At 41.1% G+C, this 25,443-nt stretch overlaps 1 protein-coding gene across 6 annotated transcripts in view; it reads left to right on the top strand.

Moving 5' to 3' along the window:
* TEK (TEK receptor tyrosine kinase) overlaps nt 1–25,443 on the top strand; it is a gene marked incomplete at both ends in the record, with an annotated part of 115,901 nt that overhangs the window by 32,678 nt on the left and 57,780 nt on the right. For 5 of the 6 annotated variants that reach the window (XM_080709103.1, XM_080709102.1, XM_080709101.1 and 2 more), the window contains one exon: nt 15,554–15,865. The exons of the other annotated variant lie outside the window; for it this stretch is intronic. In XM_080709103.1, the coding sequence (XP_080565229.1) occupies nt 15,554–15,865 (312 nt within the window). The remainder of the gene's footprint in view (nt 1–15,553; nt 15,866–25,443) is intronic. 6 annotated transcript variants of the gene reach the window in all.

The following is a 25,443-nucleotide window of genomic DNA, read 5'->3' as shown; positions in this document are numbered from 1 at the left end:
AGTTCATTTCTTAGGATCTCTAGACAAGGTATAATTTAGCAACAAAAGGGTTAAGATCTGGCCCATCAGGATTCTTCAGGGTCCTCACTTGATGCTCAGTTCAGTGTCTATTTTAGCTGATTGGTCCATGTTGTTAGGTTATTTTGAGCATCACCTTTGAGTTAGGCAAATTCAAATATATATTCTTGGTCTAAAAAATGTAAAAAAAAAAAAAAAACAAATATCAGTAGCACAGTTGATTTCCTTTGCCCCAAACTGAGTTTAGTCCCAGTTCTTGTGGTTTCTCATGCTCCCATTGTGACCACCAAGATTGAAGGCACATATTTTTTATTCTGCCTAGTCCCTGAACCCTAGCCAGCTATGTAATCTGATTCGCACACAAGGAGCAGCAATCCTTCCCAGTGCTAGAGGAGAGCCCAGCTGCCGCACTATGACTAAATGCTATGACATTATCCCTGATGGCGTATACAAAGGGTTGTCAAGAGTACTTTTATCTCTACAGAATCATTAGCTGACTTACTGATCTTTAGAACCCTGACTCCTAAGAATGTGTTGCTCCACTGGGCATATTCAGTTTTGATAAGTCCTGCTTGGGTGTTTTAAGGGAAAAAGAGAAAGCAGAATTTCTTGTTCTAAGGTTGAGACTTATAAATACTTGAAAAAGTATGTACAGTAGTTTAAGTTCTGGGTTTGTTTTTTACTCTACTTTATCTGTCAAAATTTGAGAGATTTGAACCTGTATCTAAAAAAAAAAACTGTGCTTCCCTTGCATCCTTCTTGCTTTTCCCAGTTTTTCCTCCATCTATGTGATTTTCTGTGATGTGGAACATGGTGCTTCCGTATGGACCATCCATCAACAAAAAGATGGACTTTATTCCATTTCATGCCTCTACTTGTCTGAAACTAATGTTATTCCCTTTTCTTTCTTCTCTTTCTCCATTCTTTTTTTCTTTCATTTCTTTATAAATTCTTTGCCCATCCCTTTGATTTTAAGATTCTGTTCTAAGTGGGTCTCTTATTAGCATCATCTTGGAAGATTTAAGATTCCCCATAGTCTAAGAGTGTTGGTTTTTCTATAGGCCAGCTCAGACGTTGATCTTTATGTCATAAATAATATTTATTTATTTTTACAGTATGGGGGATTGGACCTAGGTGTGCTCCTTCACTGAGCTGCATTCCCAGTCCTTTTTATTTTTAATTTTGAGACAATGTCTCACTAAGTTGTCCAGGCTGGTCTTGAACTTGATATCATCCTGCCTTAGCCTCCTGAGTAGCTAGAATTAGAGGTGTATACCACTATGCCTTGCTAAATCATAAATGATATTTAAATTTAACTTCTAGCCTGGCATGGGAGGCTGAGACAGGAGGATCGCAGATTTGGAGCAAGGCTCAGCAACTTAGGCTCTCATTAACTTCAAAATAAAAATAAAATAGCGCTGGGGGTGTAGCTTGGAGATAGAATGCTCCTGGGTTCAACCCTCAGTGCCACACAGAAAAAAAACCATAGTAATTTTAACTTCTGTTATATTGTTTTATTCTTTTTTGTTTATACTGCCCTGCTGTTTCCTTTAGTTTTTTCTTTCTTTTGCTTATTTGGCTTATACTTTGTTTACTTAACTTTCCTAGCCATTTGTGATGTATACATCCTGTTTTTAAAATGTATTCCTGGTTACCTTTAAGTTTTTCTAAAATTCTCTTTAATCTATATATCTTTTTTTTTTCTTGCTTGCATGCTTTTTTTTTTGGGGGGTACTGAGGCTTGAACTCAGAGGCTTTCTACTTCTTAGCTACACCCCAGCTTTTTTTTTTTTTTTAAAAAAAAACAATTTGAAACAGTGTCTCACAGAGTCGGTTAGGGTCTGGCTAAGTTGTTGAGGCTGGCGTTAAACCTGTGATTCTCCTATTTTAGCCTCCAAGTACTGGGATTACAGACGAGCACCACCATGCCAGGTTCATAAATAGTGAAACCATGTTTTGAGAACCCGGTATTAGTGGGGAACAACGCACACTTTTTCTCATCCTTCCTTTTTCTTCCAAGTCTCCGCCAATTTACTGTGGAATTTGAGATCCAATTTGCTCTTTCTACAGTACATTAAATTTTAAAATGAATTGTTGACATTCAAAGTAGGTTAATGATGAAAATACATTTTTTTTAACCTTAATGCAATTGGTCTTTGTGGCTCCTAGATGTGGCAGTAGATTGATTAGAAATCTTGGTTAGAGCTTGGCATGGTGATGCATCCCTGTAATCCCAGTAGTTAGGAGGCTGAGATAGGAGGATTGAATGCTACAGACCAGCATCAGCAGCTTAGTGAGACCTTATTTTATTTTATTGGTGGTACTGGGGGTGGAACCCGGGGCTTTTCTATCTCCAAGCTATACTCTCAAACCTATTTTATACTGTATTTGGAAGCAGGGTGTCTCTAAGTTGCTGAGAGCCTCACTAAGTAGCCGAGGCTGGCTTCAAACCTGTATGATCCTCCTGTCTCAGCCTCCCAAGCGCAGGGATTACAAGCATGCGCTACCACACCTGGCTGTGAGACCTTATTTTAAAATAAAGAGCAAAACATGGCTGGGGAGAGGGTATAGCTCAGAGGTAGAATACTCCTGGATTCAATTCCCAGTCAAAAAAAAAAAAAAATAGACGTTTTAGTTAACACTATGGCTACAATTCTTCATTCCTTGTTTTTAGTGGGAACCTGGGAGAGGTTACAAGCACGTGAGTCCGAAATTGAATCTGAGGTTCAGACTTCAGTATTAATTGAATATATTTTATTACATTTTGTTATTAAATAAATATAACCTCACATTCGGTATATCTTAAAATCATCTAATTTTTCTGTAATTGAAAAAAGACATATGGAGAGTTTGGATTTTCAGTTATAATAGTCTGTACATTTGAACTCTATACTCTGAGTTGTGCAAAATATAGAGCACAAGCCTGGTGTGGCAATCACACCTGCAATCCCAGTACTTGGTAAGCTGAGATAAGAGGACCAGAGGTTTGAGAACAGCTTCAGTAACTTAGTGAGACTCTGTCTCAAAATAAAAATTAAAAAAGGGTATGGAGTATAGCTCAGAGGTAGAATGGTCCTAGGTTGAATTCCTAGTTCTACAGAAAGAAAGAAAGAAAAAAAAAGAGAAAGAAAGGAAGGAAAAAGAAGAAAAACCTATTGAACACAAATCTCCACTACCATTGAACTTTGAGCTGCATCTTGGAGAAGTAGATATATGCGGGGAGTGGCATCTTTGGTAGAAGGAAAATGTCAGCACCGACTTGCAAAGGAAAGGTTCAAGTGAGAGAGAATGAGTGCGTGAAAAGGAGTCTTTTATCAGAGACTCTCCCCAGCGGGGATGGACAGGCTATGGGGACTGGGGTGAGCAGTGAGGGAGAGAGCTTGACAGTTATCAAGCACCTGTGAATGGGAAGGTGGGGCTTTAAGAAAGGAGAAAGAGCCGGGCTGGTGGCGCACGCTTGTAATCCCCGTGCTTGGGAGGCGAAGACAGGAAGATAGCGCAGGTTTGAAGCCAGCCGCGGGTGCTGGCTTAGGAGACCCTGTTTCCAAATAAAAATGTAAAAATAGGTCTGGGAGTGTAGCCCGGAGGTAGAAGGGCTTCCAGGAACCCCAGTACCACCAAAAAAAAAAAAAAAAAAAAAAAAAAAGAGAAAGAAAGAGGGATTATGAGGAGCACGTAGGCTGAGGTTGCTCTGGATGCGCTGCATTCGAGGGGCCTACCCAGGAGTCCAGCAGGCATTTTCAGAATGCGTGTTTGTCACTGGGGAGATGTGAGGATGAAAGACCTGGATTTGGGGCAGGTGCCAACTGCAATTCTGGGAATCGATGAGATCACCATGGAAACAGAATTGGGGTCTTTCATAGTGCTGGCCTCTGGGCTGGGGCACAGCCACTTGCTGAGATTAGGCAAGGAGGGTGCATGGGGAATGAGAACCTCAAGAAATCTCTTATTTTATTTTATTTGATTGGTGGTACTGGGGTTCCTGGAATCCCCCTACTCAGTGAGACCCTGTTTCAAAATAAAGAATAAAAAAATAGGGCTGGGGTGTAGCTCGGAGGTAGAATGCCCCTGGGTTCTATCACTAGTACTGCAAAAAAACCAAACCAAACCAAAACAAACAACAGTCCATGTCTAGAATATCTAACTGGAAGATTTAATGAACCTGCCCATGCAGACCTCACACTGTCCACTTAGGAAGACGGAGGAGGAGCTGTTCTCCTGAGCCAGCCCTGTGATGGAAAACATAGCAGCTGCCGCAGGAAGTTCCTGGCCTGCCACACTGGGTGCCCAGGCTGTGCTGTTAGCAAGACACAACCCTGGCTCCATAGCATTTGACAGGCTTTTCAGGATGGGTGAGTGCCTGGGCCAAGTGTCAGCGGCCAAGCAGGACTCAGCCGGTTGAGTGTGGAGACAGGAGGTGTGTTGGAGGAGGCTGTGCAGACAGGGAGTGCAGCTCATGTCAGGATTCCAGGCACAACGCCTAAGAACAGTCCCATGTGGTGTGTGAAATGACGGCCCTGTCACTGGAATAAATGTGGGGCCTGGTAGGGGCTAAGAGGATTACTCTAAATGTGATCACATCCAGAATCTCAAAAGCTCTCTCTTAATGTCCCTGAGACATGTAAGAAGTGATAAGTGGCACCCAACCAGAGAAATAACTGATATAAGGACTGAAGAACAATAGATCCCATGATAAAGGAATTCCCAAAATAAATGAGAAGCACAGAAAGGTTCTTCCACTGCTAAGTGAAGATCGTGAGCCAGGGAGGCGATGGCTCAGGTTGCAAAGCTCACATCCTATTCAGAGGGAAGAGAAGCAAAGTGGAGAAGAGGGAGGACACACGGAGCAAAAGATTCTCGACGTCCGCTTCAAAAGGCTCTGCATCTACTAGAAGGATTTGGGACCAGAATCAGGAGTGGGGAAACAGCAGAGTTTCTGTGGTTCAAAAATACTAAGAAAAAAGTTACTTAGCATTTTTCCCGGATGTAGTTTTGGGCTACAGGGCATTTTTCATGTAAAAAGCGTTTCAATTCTGAAGCCGTGCTTGTTGAAAAGGTATTTTTATCGCTATTTTAAGACTGAAGCATTAGGGTGAAAGATATTGATTTAATTTTAAAGTTAAAGAGCATCCCACAAAACTGTTGCAGGAATAGACTTGTTAACTGTTCACAGACTCCCTTCCTTCCTCCTCCTCCTCCTCCTCTTCCTCTTCCTCCTCTTTCTCCTCCTCCTCTTCCTCCTCTTTCTCCTCCTTCTCTCCCTCCCTCCCTCCCTCTGGCACTGGGGACAGTCTCACCTTTAAAGACAAAGAAGAAAATGTCAATGCAGGGGAGGGTTCTCAGGCCCAGACACACCTGCACACCCCCCCCCCCCCCAGGCAAGCTTCTCCCTGAGGCTCAGCACAAAGGCTTCAGGGAGCCAGGTTCCACTCTGGGTCTCCTCCTTGGTCCTCTCCTCCAAGGCTGCCCCACACCTCCAAGTTGAGTGTAAAACTGCTTTTCCACAGCCACGTGAATGTGCAGAGACCTGGTCTCCTGTTAAGGTCAGCCGGCTGAGAAAGGGGCAGGAATCAAAGGGCTTTGAAGGAAACAGAGGGAATCTTCCTTAGCTCTTGATGGGCCTGTTTCCTGCCTTGGGGTTTGAAGTGGGAGGGAGGGTTGCTACATAGCAGGACACAAAGCCATTTTCAGTCCTTCCTGGGGTGACAGACCACAGTTTCATACAGATTTATTTGGTCAAACTGGCTTTGTGCCAGGCGAATGAAATGTCCTTTTTATATTTAAAAAAATCAATGATTTCAAAGCTATTCCCCCCATTTTACAGACAAGAAAAATGAGACAGGACTTCAGGACCAAAGCTCTTAACTACTTTGCTGTTCCAGGAGCAGTGACTGTGTCAGGCAATGAATAATTCACAAAATAGTTGCCTGGGTTACTTTCAATTACTGTTAGAATTCTTCTGATTCAACTCTGACATAGTAAGCATAGGTGCTATGTATCAGAGTATGGTCCTGAGGATCCCCAGGAGAACAGAGCAGAGCTTCCTGTTTCAGGGAGCCCCTGTCTCAGGAAGGAGACAGGCAAGTCAATGGCTAATAATGCCGCCATTAAATCGGTTGGTGGCACGATCTTTTCGGTTTTTTTTCTTTTCTTTTTTCTTTTTTGTGGTACTGGGGTTCCTGGAAGCCCTTCTACCACCGAGCTATACTCCCAGACCTATTTTTACACTTTTTTAAAATTTGGAAACAGAGTCTCTTTAAGCCAGCAGGGCTGGCTTCAAACCTGTGCGATCCTCCTGTCTCCGCCTCTCAAGCGCGGGGATTACAAGTGTGCACCACCACGCCTGCCCGGCTGCACACGATCTTTTCTATAAATAAGAAATCTTTATTCTAAAATTAGAAAAGAAATACCACACTAAGAGTGAACAACTCTGCAGCTATGCTTCGGCTGCACCCTGGTCCCCATGTCTGGCGATGTCCTTAGCCAGAGGTATGCTTTATGGGGTCGGGTTTCTAGGATTGTCTCCAAATTGGGGCCAAAATGAGATAATAGATACAGTGCTGCATCTTGTTTTCTTCTCCCAATATATAAGGACATCATTCTCTGCAAACTTATAATACTCCATTATACGCATGTACCTTTATTTATTTAGCCATGTACTCGTTTTTGAACTGTGTGTTGTTTCTGTTGTGGCTATATGCTGCAATAAATTTCATTGATGTGCCTGTATATTTTTATGTGTAACCATGACCAATACATTTTAATTAAAGTACCATGCTGTAAAATTGATTTTGTGTATATATTTATCTCTAAGAGTTTTTTGTTGTTGTTGTTTTTTGGCGGCACTGGGGATGGAACCCAGGGACATTCTACCTCCGAGCTATACCCCCAGCCCTATTTGTGTGTTTGTGTGTGTGTGTGTGTGTGTGTGTGTGTGTGTGTGTGTGTATGTGTGTATGTGTGGTACTGGGGGTGGAACTCAGGGGCTTTCTATCTCTGTGCATCACTCACAGACCTATTTTATATTTTATTTGGAAACAGGGTCTCACCAAGTTGCTGGGAGCCTCACTAAGTAGCTAAGGCTGGCTTTGAACCTGTGCAATTCTCCTGTCTCAGCCTCCCAAGCACTAGGATTACAAGCATGTGCCACCACGCCCAGCCCCCAGCCTTATTTTTTATTCTTTATTTTGAAACAGGGTCTCACTGAGTTGCAGAGGGCCTCACTAAGTTGCTGAGGCTGTCCGAGAACCGCGCTCCTCCTGTCTCAGCCTCCCGAATGCTGGGATTACAAGCCTGCACCACAATGCCAGACTTATCTCTAAGAGTTTTAAAATGCATATTCACATAACTACCACCATAATCAGAATGCAGAAAAGTTCCATCACTCCCCAAATCTTTCTTTATGCCTCCCCCTTTGTAGTAATTTCTCTGCGATTCCTGAGGTGCAGCAAGAGGGATATGAGAAGATAGAAAAATCTCCCTTGAAAGGGTAACTATCCTGCAGGGTTTTAAAGAACAAATGGTGGTGCATTCATGTAATCCCCGCGCTTGGGAGGCGGAGACAGGAGGATCACGCGGGTTCGAAGCCAGCCGCACCGGCTTAAGAGACCCTGTTTCCAAAATAAAAAAGTATAAAATAGGTCTGGGAGTGTAGCCCGGAGGTAGAAGGGCTTCCAAGAACCCCAGTACCACCAATAAAGAAAGAAAGAAAAAAGAAAGAAAGAAAGAAAGAAAGAAAGAAAGAAAGAAAGAAGAGTATTTAATAGTTTTCACCCTAAATGCATCCTGAAGTTGACATTAATTTATGTTTGTTGGGTCCTAAGACCTACTGGCGCCATCTCTCCATGTCATCCCTGTGTGAATATATTTTTACTATCTTTTCTGCCTTCTTGTCTCTCCTGAAGAAAGGCAATTCCCAGGCATGTTTCCAACACATCTATCTTCTTTTTTGCTCTCCGTTATCATTATGTACGCAATAAGACTCTGAGCAGTAACTCCATTCTCAAGGCTCATTCCAAGAAGGTTGTTAAGCCGTTTGCAAGAAGATACCAAAATGAACAAGACTGGAAATAACGAAAGGAAGCCACTAACTTTTTTCCATATACTTGGGGGGGGGTTACAGTTAAGCAGTGGCATCCTGGATGTAACGAAGCCGTGTTACTCTAGCAACAAACTCTTTTCACCCAAGAGTCGTGCCAACTTTCACTCGAGGGCGTGCCCGTTTCCCATCCCAATGGAGCCTTTGTTGTGTCTCTAGGGCCTACCACAGTATCCAGCACATGGAAGGTACTCAATGCATTCGTTTAGTGGATTAATGTTAGATATTTAAATGACTTGAATGTATTATTTTTTTTTTTGAGGGGTACTGGAGATTGAACCTAGAGACATTCTACCTCAGAGCTACAACCTTAGGTCTATTGTTTTTTCAGTACTAAGGATTGAACCCAGAAGCACGCTGCCTCTAAGGTATACTCCCAGCCCTATTTTTATTCTTTATTTTGAAACAAATTCTCACTAAGTTGTGTAGGGGCCTCAGTAAGTAATTGGGGCTGGCTGTGAATCTGCGATCCTCCTGTCTCAGCCCTCCAAGTACTGGTATTAGAAGTGTGTGCCACCATGCCCAGCTTGTTTGTATTCTATTTACTATTATTATTTTTTTGTGTGTGGAACTGGGGATTGAACCCAGAGGCATTCTACCTCCGAGCTATACCCCCAATCCTATTTTTATTCTTACTTTTTTTGAAACAGGATCTCACCAAGTTGCAGAAGGCCTCACTAAGTAGCTGAGGGTAGCCATGAACCTGAAATCCTCTTGTCTCAGCTTCCCAAGTACTGGGGTTACAAGCTTGCACCACCACGCTTGGCTTAATTTTTATTTTGAAACAGGGTCTTGCTAAGTTGTTGAGGATTCTTGCTAAGTTGTTGAAGCTGGCCTTCAACCTGTTGTCTTCCTGTCTCAGCCTCCCAAGTACTAGGATTACAGTGATGCGCTACCACATTAAGTTCCGAGCATCTTCTGAGGAAAATTTTCTTTTCTAGACAGCCTAAACAATAATGGAACTAGGCCAGGTGCAGTGGTGCGTACCTGAAATTCCAGTACTTGGGAGACTGCGACAGGAGAATCACAGGTTTGAGACCAGCCTCAGCAACTTAATGAGACAGTGTTTCTGAATAAAAATAACAAGGGGCTGGAGGTGTAGCTAAGAGGTAGAGTGCCCTTGGGTTAAATATCCAGGACCAAACAACAACAACAACCAACCAACCAACCAACCAACAAACCTGAACTAAAATTCAAACAATTTCACAAACTATCCTGGGTAACTTTGGGGTCGCCTTTGCTTCTTTGGTTTCTCGCCTGGGCCTCGATTTCAGACATGCTTTTGGCCAAGGCCTTCTCATATTGCCAGTGTGCTGATTTCTCAGGTGCTTTTGGCTAAGATAGTATATTGATTGTCATTTCAAATATTTAAGGGTTTCAGATAGCTTCTGTTACGAATGGTCGTGAATACCTTCAGAAAAAACAATGTTAAACACAGCTAATATCAAATTTCCAAGAACCATACCTGCAGTTGTTCTGAAGACGTGATGTATTATGCCAAACACATGTGAGTTTGGAATACTCTACCCTGCACAGTTCTGAGGTCACAGGAAACATGACAGAATAGACTTGCTCTGCAATAATTCAGCCTGCTTTTCCCTCTGAGCTTGCCAGCGCCTCAGGATCAGGGAGCTGAGTTAATCAGAGCGCGACCACCTACAGCTGAGCTCAACTCCAATCTGGACAAAAACGTGCTCCTGGGAGAGCATTTTTGTCAATACTCAAGTTACATGTCCATTTTCTTTATCTATTGCGAAAAAGAGTTACGTTGATCACCTCTGAGGCTATATATGTTTTTAATTAAGCAAAATCATTTTTCCCCAAATGAAATCCAATGCAGAGCCCAAATTGTTAAAAAAGAAGAAGAAGAAAAAAAAAAAAGATGAAGCCAGCTTGACGAGAGTGCACGTGTGTGGGTGTCTGGAGTTCATTGTGTTGACTCTGCCTCTCCTACTCTCAGAAACTCCAAGGATACCGTCTCAAAAAATGAGAAATAATGATTTCTTGAGACACAGTTTGAAAATATGGAAATGCCTCTAATTTCTAATTCATTTTAGTTCTTTACATGTATCTTGATTCAGGTCCAAAATCATTTTTATGACTATTTTTAAATAAAAATATTTCTGCTGAGCATACTGGCATATGCCCATAGTCCCAGTAATTGGGAGGTTGAGACAGGATGATTGCAGGTTCACAGCCAGTCTCAGCAATTTAGCAAGACCCTGTTTCAAAATAAATAAATAAATAAATAAATAAATAAATAAATAAATAAATAAGCCTAGGGTGTAGCTTGGATATAGAATGGTCCTGGTTTCAATCTCTGGTATCAAAAAAAGGAAAAAAAAATTCCATGTCTTATGGTTCATTATTCAAAGCAATACTGAATACCAGAAAATGCAAATGCAAGACTAAGAGATATTTTGAGTGTATCACAATGAAATTCAGTGAGAAAGTGTTCCTTTGAAAGATTTGATGCTGTTCAGTATGACATGCAGAAAATTCAGTGAGCAAAACATTTCAGAGCATTGTTACGCTTCAGCTGTGACGATCGGTTATTTGTTAACTTGGCAGACATCATGCCAGATGGCAAATATTTCCTTGCAAACAAGAAAACACTTAAATGCAAACACTGTAAAATGTCGAAGAGATCTTTGCTATGGAAAAATAGTTATACCTCCCCAAATATGTAAGATGTGTTAAATTCAAGGAGCATCTTACTTATGGCAAACTCTTGGCCTTGATGATAAAAATAAAACTTGAACTAATCAGTGAATTTGATCAGAGCCCCTCAGGCTGTAGGTGTGATGATGGAACTCAATACTAGTTCCCCAAACCACTTGGAGAGGACAGTGCTATCATGTAAGAAAAGGTGTCAGACACTGTGACTGATATTGTTATGAGCCTATATGGGATTTATTGTCCACAATTATTCTCAGGATAATGTTTCTTAGTAGCAGATTCCTTGGGTGTCACCAGCCCTGCTATTGGATACCTCTTAAGGTGTCAGCAGCAAAGCTTTACAGGAAGCCACAGGGTCATACCCATAGTGGGCCTCTGATTTTTCTCTTTGAAAGGCTACGTTCAGTCTCCTACCCTCCCCTTCTCCATCTTTCCTTCCTTCCTTTCTTCCTTCCTTTTTTCTTTCCTTCATTCCTGGATTGACCCCAGAGACATTCTACCTATGAGCTGTGTCTCCAGCTCTATTTATTTATTTTAGTACTGGGAATTAAATCCAGTTATGTCCTATCTTTGGCCTTTATCCCCGGCCAGATTTTATTTTTCAGTTTGTAACAGGGTTTCTTTAAGTTGCTGAGGCTAGCCTCATACTTATGATCCTGTCTTAGTCTCTCAAGTACTGGCATTACAGGTGTGTACCACTGGGCCTGATTTTTATTTTGAAGCAGGGTCTTCTTAAGTTTCTAAAGCTCTCCCAAGTTGCTGAGGTTGGCCTTGAACCTGAGATCCTCCTCTTTCAGCCTCCCAAGCACTGAGATTACAGGCATGTGCCGCCATACTTGGCTTCTTCCTCCTTTTTCCTAAACTTGTTTTAATTCCTTTGCTCCAGCATTGCAAAATGGCAACAGATTCTCTATTTTTAGTCCAAAGAAGAGATTATTTGCATTACTCATATATAATAGAAGAAGATTGGTGTTATGGTGAAACTGTTACGGTGTCCATGTTGGGCTCTGAAACTGTGACAGTGAGATGTCGCCGCAGGTTATTGTTCTTAGCTATATGTAGAAAACAATAGCCAGAGCTCCTCTTTTTGCTGTAAGCCTAAGCAATTTTATTATTACAAAGGTAGAAAAATAGGACAGAACTTAGATTAAAGCACTGCATCATAAAGAGAGAGTGACATAGTGGAGTGACTTGAAAATAAGTCTTTGGATATAGAACAGTTTTATACCAATATTCTTCTGACCCAGCTAGATCCGCCCCTTCTAGGGCAGATCTTTTAATATGGGGATTCCTTCCTGAAGGCCTGCCGGGTCTCTTGTACAGACCCCAAGCCTTTTGTTGCACCCCAAAATGTGTTAAGCGATTATCAGAGTCAAAGCTCTCTTGAAGGCTGTGGCATCCTGCCATATCCTTGGAAAAATTTTGATGGTCTTTAAAATGTAAAAGACCCTGGGCTCCCTCTATTTTCTTGCTAATCACCCTTGGTGTCTGGAACTCTGCAGGGTCCCTTCCCTGTCTGAGTGCCTGCCTGCACCCAAGCTCTAGCTTTCTAATACCAAAGTTATTTTCAAATACATTTTCAAATACATTTTCAAAGCCATTTCCCAATACTGGCACAATTGGGAGTGGATATAGAGAAAAATGAGACATAGAGAAAAATATATTTTCATGGCTACTGATTCCCTTCCAATGGCTCCTCTTTTAAGGAAAGGGCAATCATATTTACTTTTTAACGTTTAATTTTTATACAGTGGTAATATCAAATTGTTCAAAAGTCAATACACGTAAGTTTATGGTGAAATGTCCTCCTCTAAACATTTTCCCTGACTCCCCAGTATTCTCATAATAGATCATCCTTATTTTTAATATCATGGACCAATTTCTAGAAATTCTTTAGACAGATTTAAGAAATACAGATTGTTTTTTTTTAAGAGAACTAGGCAGATGATTTTAAGATCCATCTCTGGAAGCTAGTGAGTGTCTTATCATATTCAGCGCTCATATACACAGTCCTTCTGTTTCATCGTGAGTGGTGTTACAAAGGACCTGGCTCACTCACGGCAGAGGCTTCCTATAACTGGCATGCTGGATGAAGTGGCATAATGCCAAGTGCAGACTCACAGAGTCTGCAGTTCCCCTCCATCACTGAAAGTACAGGGAGACCGCTGGGAAGGGAAAGAGGAAAAGGAAACTAGATCCATACCTAGAAACAGTTTACAGGCGAAGTGCAGTTGTCTTTTCAAAGTAGCTGCTATTCTTATTATTTCCTAGAGTCGTTAAACAAACCATAGTCAGTGCCAGTGTCATGAGTCCAGAGCAGATCCCAGGGTTTTGGCAAATCACTTTAGTGGCCCTAGAAATAGGCCTGGATTGAACTGGAGCTGACAGAGTGACAGCGTTTCCTTCCTGTGGATGACACCTTCGGAACATGCCTAGAACAATGGGTGCAGGAGAGGAGGTGGTCCTGGGATTCCCACATGTATGCACTGATGTCATTTTTGAAGGCTATAATTCTCTCTTATAATTCTCTAGGTTTTCAAGCTCTCATCCTATTTTACAAACATTTTTGTCTATTTATAATTTTTTTTTATCTTAAACTTTGTCCTCTTTGCTAAGATTTTAACTAACAAGGCTGAAAGCAAGATGGATGTTTCCATATGAGGTCAAGCTTGGAAATCCATTCTAGGGAAGGGTTTTCTCCCTCAGTTCCAGGTATAAAATGCTTATATGGACTTGACTTTGACATTCTTCTTAAATAATTAGATAAAGGTTCAACTTCTAAGGTACTCAGATAAAGTCTGGTAAATGAATACCACGTAGCCTCAAATGCTCAGTGACCATCGATCACTTTTCTTTGGCATTTTTAAACACTGAAATACTTTTTTTTTGGTCCTCTATAAACTCAGAAACTATCAAAATAATCTGTTAATATTTAACATAGGAGAAGTGGGCGCAGTGGCGTACACCTGTAATCCTGGTATTTAGATGGCTGAAACAGAAGGATTGCAGATTTGAGGCAATTTAGTGAGACCTTGTTTCAAAACAAAAAAATAAAAAGGGCTGGAGGTGTAACTTGGAGGTAGAATGCCCCTGAGTTCAATCCCAAGTACCAAAAAATATGTATGTAGGCAAAGAATTCAGTCTAGGGTCAAGATTTCATTTTTAACTTTATTATTCTTGAAGTTGATCCAGAAGGGGATAGATCTGGGTTAGGCAGATCTGAAGAAAAACTTGTCCATTCATCCATCGGTCCATTCCAAGTCTGGCTTCAGAAGCTATGGAAGATCAAACAAGAGACTCAATCCTTTGAGCCTTCATCTCTTCATGTTTAAAACTCAGACAATGGTGCTTCCTCAAAGCATTGTTGGGGGAGTTTCATGGGTATTCAATGAGCATGTATCTTGCTTGAACCACTTTCCATCCACATAGAAGCTCCAACTGGGTCCTCATCACCAGATGCACTTGCTCTCTCTGGTCTCTTGATAATTTTATTTAGATGTGGGAGTAAGGAGTCAGCCATCACCAGAGTTTAGAAAACAGTTTCTATGTCTGATCTTTCACATTTAGAGAGGAAAGATTGGCAGATTCCATGAACTTATGTTAGGAGCTTCAGACATCAAAAGAGAGAAAGAGAGAAAGAGAGGGAGTTAGAGATGGGAGGTTATGGGTGAGTTGAGAAAGAAATACCAAGAGAGCAGGATGAGAGGATTCTCATTTTAAAGTGTGCTTTGGCAGTTGTGGAATGTATTTATGAAATAAATATTAAAGTTCAGACAGGGTTTTGTTTTTACCCTTGGGAAGGAAGGGAGATTCTGGGCTAGGTGTTCTGGAAACAGAATAAAGGGAAATTAAATATGATCATTGGGCGCTGAATATATGAAAGACATTTTATCTTAATCTTCACTAGAATTCTGAAAGAAAAGTCTTACCAGCACCATTTTAAAGATGTAGCAAATGAAGCCCAGAGGGATATGCAGACTTATTCTAGTCACTTCTCCTCTCTTAAGGAATTTAATATGAAATGCCAGGGGTGGTGGCACATGCTTGCAATCCCAGCATTTGGGAGTCTGAGACAGGAGGATCACAGTTTGAGGACAGCCTCAGCTACTTAGTGAGGCCTTCTGAAACTTAGTGCAATTTTGTTTCAAAGAATAAAAAAAAATAGGGCTGGGGTGTAGCTTGGAGGTAGAATGCCTCTGGGTTCCATCCCCAGTATTGCAAAAAAAAAAAAAAAAAAAAAAGAGAGGATTTAATATGGAACTGGGTGGTTTTTTGAATCAGATGGTATGTCATGTTAGCCTAAATGTGTGTAGTTGGTATATTTCTTTAGAATGCTTTTTTTTGGCAGTACTATATTAACATCAGTTAATAATAACAATGATAATTATTAATTACAATGAATAATGATATCAATGCCATTATCATTAATTTGTCTCCACTAGACAAACATTTACAGAGTTTCCAACTATGTCTCAGGGCATAGAGTGAATTCCAGTGCATGACTTGTTTGGGAGCATAACAGGGAGGTCATTGCAACCAGCGGGGTAGGGAAGGTCCTCAGGGTCTGGGTGATGAAGGGTCTGGGTGCCTTGGTAAAGAGTTTTGATCTTGTCCGATGGAAGATAGGCACACAATTAGAGTATCAGAGTAGAAGATTTCTCGCACAACTATCTCAGACGTGGCTCTAGACTAGACTAGCCTTCTCTATGGAGCCATGTAATAGCCTCACCACATACTATGTTCCCTCTTCCCTTTCAGGATTGGTGGAAGGTGCCATGGACTTGATCTTGATCAATTCCCTACCTCTCGTGTCTGATGCCGAGACGTCTCTGACCTGCATTGCTTCTGGGTGGCACCCCCATGAGCCCATCACCATAGGAAGGGACTTTGAAGCATTAATGAACCAGCACCAAGACCCACTGGAAGTTACCCAAGATATGACCAGAGAATGGGCTAAAAAAGTTGTTTGGAAGAGAGAAAAGGCGAGTAAGATCAACGGTGCTTATTTCTGTGAAGGGCGAGTTCGTGGACAGGCAATAAGGATACGGACCATGAAGATGCGTCAACAAGGTAACACATCCCTAAATTTAGACAGGCGATGGCCTCTGAGTGTGCACATATTTTGTTTTGACAGCTGTTCCTTCAGAGACTGAGTGAATTGCTGAGTGTGAGCTTGGAGCCCTTGTCTTCCTATGCATTTCTGTCTCTGGCAAATAAAACATTAGAGATAAAAGAGACCATCTACTTCAAATCCTCAGCAGACACTGTACCCAGTTTATGATATGAAGTAGAATATATCATAGGTTCTACTAATAGCTTTGTGACACTTAAGAAGATATGACTATGTTACATGTATGTACCATGAAAATCACAGCAATGAAAGCTGTGACTATGTTACATGTGCATAATGTCAAATCACAGCAACTGCAACGCCAAACTATTGGCTATTGTGAGATTCCTTCTTGATTTTTCATTTGGTACTTTGTCCCTAAATGCTCTTAAGAGAAGTTAATAATTTCAAGAGAAAATTCAGTAGAAACAAAAATTCCAACAGGGAAACATCTATCAGTCACTCAATTCCACTGGTTACTTGGTATACCCTTTACTTACTACCACAATCACAATTCACAGTGGCATACAACAATGAGCATTTATAGCTTGTGAGTCTGGGTCAGCTAGGTTGACTAGATGACTCTGTTGATCTTGACTGAGCTTTCTTACATATACGGTGGTTTTTTGGCTATGGGTTTATTAGGCTGACCTTGGCTGGGGCAACTTCCTAAGTTCCGTATGTTAACTATTCTGGAGGAGGCATCTCCTCATGGACATGGTAGAGGCACAAGAGAAAAATGAGAACACAGGCTTCTTGAAATCTAGGATCAAAATTTTACGTTATTATTTATGCCTCATTTTTTTGCCCAAAGCAAGTCAAATAGCTGAGCCTACACTCCGAGTGAGAGGGTACTACAAATGTAAATGGCAGAGAGCATGGAGTCAGGCTGGGTGATGCATTGGGACCCTTTGTAGGCTGCTATTCTGAGAAAAGGGCCATAATTTAACTTTAGCAGTTGTGTACCCAGGCCCTGCTCAAAATCCACCAGTTTTCAAGAAGGATGTTGAAAGCCTCTCCTAAAAGATTACTTCTTGCTACCACTCCACAAGGCAGTGATGTGGTAGAACCTTTCTCCCAAAGTAGAAGTGAGTCTTGGCTAATCTATAGGTGAATCTACCACTCCAATGGCAGTTGGATGAGATGTTGGTAAAATATTACTTAATGGTCATGTTCTAAGGCTCCCAGTCTGGACAGACTGGTTCCCTCTGAGTGGTTTTGATGCTAAATCTGTTAGAAGGAAGGTGCAGAACTCCAGCTGTGATGACCGTTCCCTGTTCTCACTGGAATGATGGGGCCTCTCATCTATCAAGTTACCTTCACTAGGCTGCTGATACCTAAAATAAAGGAGTCCTTTCAAAGTTAATATTGGCTACTCACAAGGGCTCAGAATTTGTCACTTCCTGAAACAATAGTATTGTGAGCTCTTTGGGGGTTGATTTTTTAATTATAGACTTGATTCAGATAAGTAATATACCTTTGTGCATTTCGGATTGGTAGTTTCTTATTTTAATATATGCCAGATTTTTTTTTGATCAGCATTTCTCAGTGTCAAATGTGTTTATTAATCATCTGTGGGTCTTAAAGTCTTGCAGACTTTAAGAAGGTTGTTAGGGAGTGTTCTGAGAGTCTATATTTCTTTTTTATTTTTTATTTTTGGTGGTACTGAGGGTGGAACCCAGAGGCTTTCTACCTCCTGGCTATACTCCCAGACCTATTTTTGGAAACAGGGTCTCACTAAGTTACTGAGAGCCTCACTAAGTAGCTGAGGCTGGCTTTGAACCTGTGTGATCCTCCTGTCTCAGCCTCCCAAGTACAGGAATTACAAGCATGCGCCACCACACCCAGCTGAGAGTCTATATTTCTACCAAGGTCCCAGGTGATTAAGAACTTGCTATGCCATGGACCATACTTTAATTAGCAAGAGTATAAAGCCAGCTCCTAACTGGGCCTATCTGAAAACATTTCTCTAAGTTGGCTAATGGCAGTCAGTAAAATATTTAAAGGCAGCAAGCTCACTTTAATGTCAAAGGTGATAAAAATACTATTCATTACAAATGAAGGAAAGGCTTTTCTTACCAAAACTGCACTGTTCACCTTTAAATGACACCAGGGCAAGTGGGAAAAGTGTGCAGCAGAGATTCCCAGGAATGCAGCAGTCCATGAGGGAAGAGAGGTTGAGCAAGGGGATGTGAGGTGTGCCAAAGCTATCATGGCTAAAAGTCAGCACTATTATTTTTTGCAAGTGTCATTTTGGATCTGTCTTGTGTTAGGAGTAATGTTGTTCTGCTGAGTTTTCTCATTCTGAATGAAGATGATCTCTGATTTGCACCCTAATGGTTTCATGGAAATAAACTGTGAAAGTGCCACCATGTTCTTTTTTGGGCTGTCCTGAGTTTGTCCTTGATGATCTATGAATAATAAAACACAGAGTGTGTTGAGCTAGAACACTTGAAATTTAAAAGTCAACTATAATGAACCCTCCAAACTGAGAGTGTAGGTTGCCATAGACAAAGAATATCTCAAACAGAGTTAAATGAAACAAGGCAGGCTTGCACAGTGAGCAAAAGAATAGAGAGAGAGTAGCTTTAGACATCCGCCCAGCTGGGTGTGAAATCTTTTCCCACCACTCACCAGCTGTACCTTTGTCCTTAGCCAAGTTATTTAACTTAGGTCCTCTGCAACTTACTGAGAATCAACTTCAAAATAAGAGAATAAAATAGAGCTGGGGGTATATCTCAGAGGTAGAATACCCCTGGGTTCAATCCCTAGTACCACAAACAACAACAACAAAAATCAGTTAATTAATAAAGTGAGTCACTGAAACATAAGGTGCATAAAAAGAGTAATTTGTAAATGGTTGGAATGGGATTTGATGATCTAACTTCAGAACCTACATTCAAAACCACTGTATTTATACCTTTTGTGCATCAGTCTCCATGTTAACGACTCCCTCCTATTTTGAGCACTTGTTTTATAAAACACAATGATTTGACTTAAGACCCTAAAAAGTGACCCAGGGTGAGAAGGAGAAGGGGGGGGAGTGGAAGTCAACCAGAGATTGAGCTTAGCTTTGTGCTGGATGCTGGACGCTTGATGGTGACTTAGAACATGTTACTTAATTGAAATTTGAGTTTCTTCTCATTTGAATAAGAATGAGGATAAAGATTTTATTCCAAACACTTGAGGCTCAAATAAGCACTCAAAGATGACTAATAGCTGATTCACAGTAAATGCACAACTATCATCATTATAATACCTTGGAATATTACTGAGATGATTAAATTTTAAATATCACATATTAGCATAATGGCAAACATTTATGTAAATAGATAAAAGGTAGCACACTTTCTCCTGTATTTAATAATAACAAAAGACTGGCAAACTTGTTCTTTTTTTATTGTCCATCCAGTGGGGGAAATATGGTAAAGTAAGTGATATCCATTATGTCGAATTAGGAATATCTCCAAAACTGTCTTCATGCCACTATTAATCTCTAGTAAAATATCATGGGAACTCAGAAATGCCTGCCCAGGGACACAGCAGGATAGGGTAAACATCAATATATTCCTGCTTGCTGCTGACTCCTCCATCTGGGGAGGAAGTGGAAAATCCATTTGAGATGTGCCAAAACATGGCTTAAATTGGCTCACAAACCCCAAATAGCCAAACCATTTTTTATCAATGGCATCATTCAAAACAATCAACAGCATTTGTTCAGACCTCTCCGTTGGCTTCATAGGGTGGTAGGAAGTTAGAAATAAAGTTTGAAACATTTTCAGGTCCAAAGATCTGTTTCAGAATGATCCATCAGAAGAGACACAGGTTTGTTTTCTTCCTATTTTCATTTGGGAAATAGCTTTACATTAAGAACATGAAACTAAGCTGGGTGTGGTGATGCACACTTATAATTCCAGTACTTGGGAGGCTGATATGGGAGGATTGCTGGTTTGCAGCAAGCCTTAGTTACTTAGTGAAGCCCTCTACAACTTAGTAAGATCCTGTTTACAAGTAAAAAAAATATATAAAAAATATATGGCTGGGTGTGTAGGTCAGAGGTAGAATGCCCCTGGGTTCAATCCCAGTAACACACACACACACCACACACACACACACACACCATAAAACTACCCAAATATGACTTGTGAGGTTGATAGAGAGGAGTAATCTGTATTTAAATAGCAGAAATGAACATTGTAAAAGCATATAGGAAATGAGAAAACTTGAAATCAGGTTTGTGTTTCTCATTGTACTTTTTTAAAAACTAGGGATTGAACTCAGAGGCAGTATTCCTTTGAGCTATACCCCCAGCTTTTTATTTTTTAATTTGAAACAGAATTTTACTAAGTTGCTGAGGCTGGCCTTGAATCTGCCATCCTTTTGTGTGAACTTCCCAAGTACTGTAATTACAGGTGTGTACTGTGCCAGTACTGGGAAGAGGCATCCAAATGTATTAATGTGCTGGTATTGGAAAATTGCTTTGATAATTTCCAAAGTGTAAAATATAGTCAGAGCTTAGGTGCTGTGCAGGCACTCAGACAGGGAGGGGGCTGCAGCGATTACAGTGCATAATTCCTGTCTTTGCCCTTCATTCTAATCATTAACCTATAGTAAAAGCCTTAGAGTCAACTGAAGCCATTAGCCCTAAAACTACAATAGAGGCAACCCGGTGCCTCTGTTTACCTCCTCTCCTCTGGGATCTGGCTTGGGTTTAGGAAAGGTAAACTTTGTGTGTGGCTTCAAAGCACCCTAGTTGATGAGCAACCAATACTGCCCAATACAATAGACCCAGGTAGATTCTTGACTTAGCACAAGCACTGTCTGGAGACAAAGAGGCACCACCTGGCTAAGGAATAAGTAACTTAGCCCATTGCCTTGGTAACGCTGATGAGAAAGATACCAATACAAAATCTATTTAAGGGTTGAAGTCTCCAAAAGGGGGCGGAGTTCCATTTTCGGACTCCCCAGCATGCGGGTCAGCATGCTGTTCTTTTTCTCTTCTCTTTTTCCTACTGATCTATTTCCTACTAATTTTGTAATAAAGATTTGTTAAAGCTGCACTGAGCTGCCCGTTAATTTTTCTATTCAACCAACCTTAGTTGAATAAGAAAAAGAACCCCATCATTTCAAACTGTAAACATGCACCACTGTGCGGGCTTCATCCCATAATTATTCTTGGGCCTCTATTTGTGCCACACACTTGGGATACAATGATATTAATTTCCTAAGTATATATTATGTGCCTGACATTCCTCTGGCAACTTTCTACTATCATCTGATTTAGTCCTTACCAAATGTGTATTGGATGAGGATTACTAAGACTTCAAAAAATAATAAATCAACGAGGCTCATCACTTTGTAACTTAAATGCATTTACTAGCTAGCAAGTGTCAGACATGGGAAGGGGAACTCCAGCTGACCTCAGACACCTGGCTCTTATCATCAATTGATGCTACTTTTCACAACAGACCTGGTCCTGCCCTGACGGAGTGCTCAAACTGACAAGGAACATCTATGAGGACCAGAGTTGTGACAGGGAAGAGCAGGGTGTTCAGGGTGTTAAGTAACAGGTTACTTAAACTGTTGGTAACTTAGTTTCTTTATTTGTAAAATTCAGAGGTTATGCAACCACCTGGAGATTCTAGGGGCTGTGGAAGGCCCCTTCAGACATCTGACTGGAGACTGATGGATGAGTGGGAGCTGGTGAAGTGTAAGGGAAAGTAGAAACTTATGACTCGGATGTGAGGGTTGGGAACTAAGGATGCGGGCTGGGAGAATGGTGGGTCTGGAGAGGTGGTCTTGTGGAGGGAATGTAGAGACATTGAGTTTGTGTCGCAACTTCCACACTTGTTTATTGTTCAGATGCCTTCAGTGAGGGACTTAGTGGTCTCTAACTCCATCTCCCATGTTTACAAACTGCAGGTAGGCCATCTTCACAGGGCTGCTGTGAGAATTATACAAGATTAAATAATGGACAAGACAAAATAAAAACCAAGCCACAAAACTGCATTATTTCCTTTAGTACTTATCTAACATTAAATTTAAAGGAGTCACCTGAACTTTAGCTCAATTGTTTTCCATCCAGGAGAAACATCTTTGTTTACTGCTTATACTCCCATCGACTTTTTCTTCAGCTGTTGCAGAGGAAGCTGATTGTGCTCTTAGTTAAGTTCCTAGTCAACCCATCCCAATTACCTTAAGCAAGTTGTCTTCCTACCTAGGACTCAGCAATTTTATTTATAAAAAAAGTGCTGGACCTTAAAGCCTTTTGAGTACTAACATTTCATAGGCAAGGAGAGCCCGTGGCTCCGGGCTTCCTGGTTCAAATCCTTGCTCTCCCAGGTACTTCTTATGTAATTTTTTCCTTTTTTTTTTTTTTGTGGTACTGGGGTTCCTAGAAGCCCTTCTACTTCCGGGCTACACTCCCAGACCTATTTTTTATATTTTTATTTGGAAACAGGGTCTCTTAAGCCAGCACTGCTGGCTTCGAACCTGCGTGATCCTCCTGTCTCCGCCTCCCAAGCGCGGGGATTACAAGCGTGCGGCACCACGCCCGGCTTTATGTAATTTTTTTTAAAGGTTAAGTAGTATTATTAGGAAAATGAAAGTGGGTATGTGCTAACTTCAACAACTAGGTTGTACAGGAAGTGATCTGAAAATTCCCTTTCTGATGTCCTCCAAGACTTGGGCCTCATTTATATGCACCTTGTTCTTTCCTCAGACCTGGAATAAGCAGTTCACATTCCAACAAGTAGCGATTCTTCACCACCATATAAAAATGCCATGTGATCATGAACAGGTTACTTAAACTGTTGGCACCTTAGTTTCTTCACTTGTAAAATTCAGAGTATGGCAGTGCCCATCTCCTAGGGATATTATGGAAAGTGAATTTGTGGAAAGAGCTCAGAATAGTGCTCGGTCCATAGTAGGTAGCATTATAAGGGGCTCATTGTTCTGAGGCAGTCCAAGGGTCATCAGCATATGTGTACCAAATTCAAGCGTGGCTCCTGTGTCATCAGGAAGCTGGAGTAGGATGGGAAGACTGGGCCTTCTTCGTCCGTACTCAGCCAAAGAGAGGCAACCTAAGAGATATGAATGCAGGAGGGAACAGGCTGAGTAGCAGCAGAACTCTGCTCTGATAGTGCCCCAAAGAAAACAGATAGTTTAAAAGGTATCAAGTCTGAAATAATAAAGAGTCACAAAATAGGAGGGGGGGACTCCATTGGAGTTGAGCCTACTGGGGAATCTAGTTCCTTTTCAGAATACAATGCTGTGAGCAAGAAGTCCCACGGTCAGTTAAACAATCTTCACACAAAAGGCCAGAAAACATAAACAAACCACATGGGAAAGAAAAATGGCATGACCTGGTCAGAAAGTTTCTCATTGTAGCCCAGAAGCCTTCTTACTACAGAGAGCAAGAATCTCACATGTTGGGATGGCTAAATGAAGCACCTTGTCAGGTGAGAAGGAGCCTGCAGAACCAGTCCTGCCTGCCTCCCTGCACTATTTTAGTGCCAGCAAGAAAGCTGCCATTCATACCCGCATCAGAAATGTCAACACAGTAGTGCTGTCATTTGCTTGTAGACAGGATTCTATGAGCACCTTGAGGCTTGGCTTCTATTATTTCATATTCATAACAACCTTATAGTATATGTAGATATACTATATTTTTTAGTGACATATTTACAGAGGTGAAGTAACTCACTCAAAAAGGCAGAGGGTAGAGTCCAGCATAGGTCTGATTCAGGGCTCAAGCTCCCTCTGGGTGGGCTTGAGTCATCACCTGCACCAGAGGCCTTCCTTCACATACCTGGACACGCAGGGGAGTCCTGGTAGGGAACCATGCTCAGATTATCAGGCACGGCCCACAGCCAAGAACAACAGGCAGACAAACCCAAAGTCCTTTTGAGTGTGGTCCTTTTGTGCCCCTCCTGGGGCAGCCATCTAAATCAGAGGTAAACCTAGCACTTGGTCGGTCCCTCTCAAGCTCCTCATCTAAAAACCCCAGATGAAGTGAGAAGGTTCCGTGTCCAGCCGACTCATCCCCACATCCTCAGCTGGAGTCTCTCTGATCCTTGAGCCTGGTTCCTGGGCTGAAACGGGAGGATTTCATACCTTAAGCTAACAGGGTGTCTGCTCTTGATTTCTAATTTAGGTACATTCTGGTCAGATAATTTGTTATTCATGGAGAAGTGCTTTGTGGCTCAATAGCAAGGCGATATTTCTGAAATTCATGCATTGAGATCATTGGGTAAGGGCTCATGAATATTCAACAAATTTTAAAGGGTATCAGATCTATATTTTTCCACAGTAATTTTAGTCTGATCAGATTCTAATTTCCACTAGATTTGTCAGTTTTTTTCCTTTAGTTCTGCTAGTTTTTGTTTCATGGGTTTTGAAGCTCTGTCGTTAGGTATATGAGCAAATTTAAGATTATTATATTTTCTTAAACAAGATATGCAAAGAAACAATATTTATTAGGTGGCAGATGGTTTCTTTTCCTTTTTTTTTTTTTTTTTTTTTTTGCGGTACTGGGAATGGAACCCAGGGGCATTCAACCCCCAAGCTATATTCCCAGCCCTAATTTTTATTCTTTGTTTTGAAATAGGGTCTCACTGAATTGCAAAGGACCTCACTAAGTAGCTGAGGCTGGCCACGAACCATGATCCTCCTGGCTCACCCTCCAGAATGCTGGGATTATGAGCATGCACCACCACGTCTAACTTGGTTCCTTTTAATTATCATGTGAAAACCACCTTTATCCCTGAAAATGTTTTGCTTTAACCATTTTTTTCTGATATTGATGTTGCAAAATCAGCTTCTTTTAGTTAGTATTAATTCAGTACATATTTTTCTATTGTTTTATTGTCAATCTGATTTGTTATTATGTTTAATGTGTAGTTCATGAAAATAGTACATGGTTTGGTTATATATATGTATTTGAATTTATTCTGAGATTCTATCTTTTTTTGTGTGTGTGATGGAGATTGAACCAAGAGGCATTCCACCTCAGAGCTACACCCCCACCCCTTAAAATTTTTTTTTTCTTGTTTTTGAAACAGAGTCTCACTAGGTTGCTGAGAATCTCACTAAGTTGTGATGCTGGTCTGGAACCTGTAATTCTCCTGTCTCATCCTCCTAAGTACTGACTGGGATTACAGGTTTGTGTCACCATGCCCGGTTGAGATTCTATCTTTTAGAACATATTTGACATGTCTTCTGCCAGCTTATTCTGTCTTTTCTGTACCTTATTTTCTCTGGCCTTATTTGTTCTTGTTTTATTCTTTTGTTTACTTACATTCTCTCTCACCCTCCAAGTTAGGAAAGTTACATATACCATTTCTCTTTTAGTTGGAACCCTTGTATTTTTAACATTGGTGTAATTTTAAAAAGCCTCAAAGTTAATTCCTCCTCATTTTATAGAGTGCTGTGATCTGAAGATTATAGTATTAATTAAAAGAAGTCACAAACTGTTGTGGCTGGAAGAATGTTATAAATTATATTTATATATCTTCTTCAATGAACCGAGGGACTCAGG

The sequence above is a fragment of the Muscardinus avellanarius genome (assembly GCF_963383645.1).
Source record: "Muscardinus avellanarius genome assembly, chromosome: 13".
NCBI classification, from domain to species: Eukaryota; Metazoa; Chordata; class Mammalia; order Rodentia; family Gliridae; genus Muscardinus; species Muscardinus avellanarius.
This window is presented reverse-complemented; position numbering and strand designations above follow the sequence as displayed.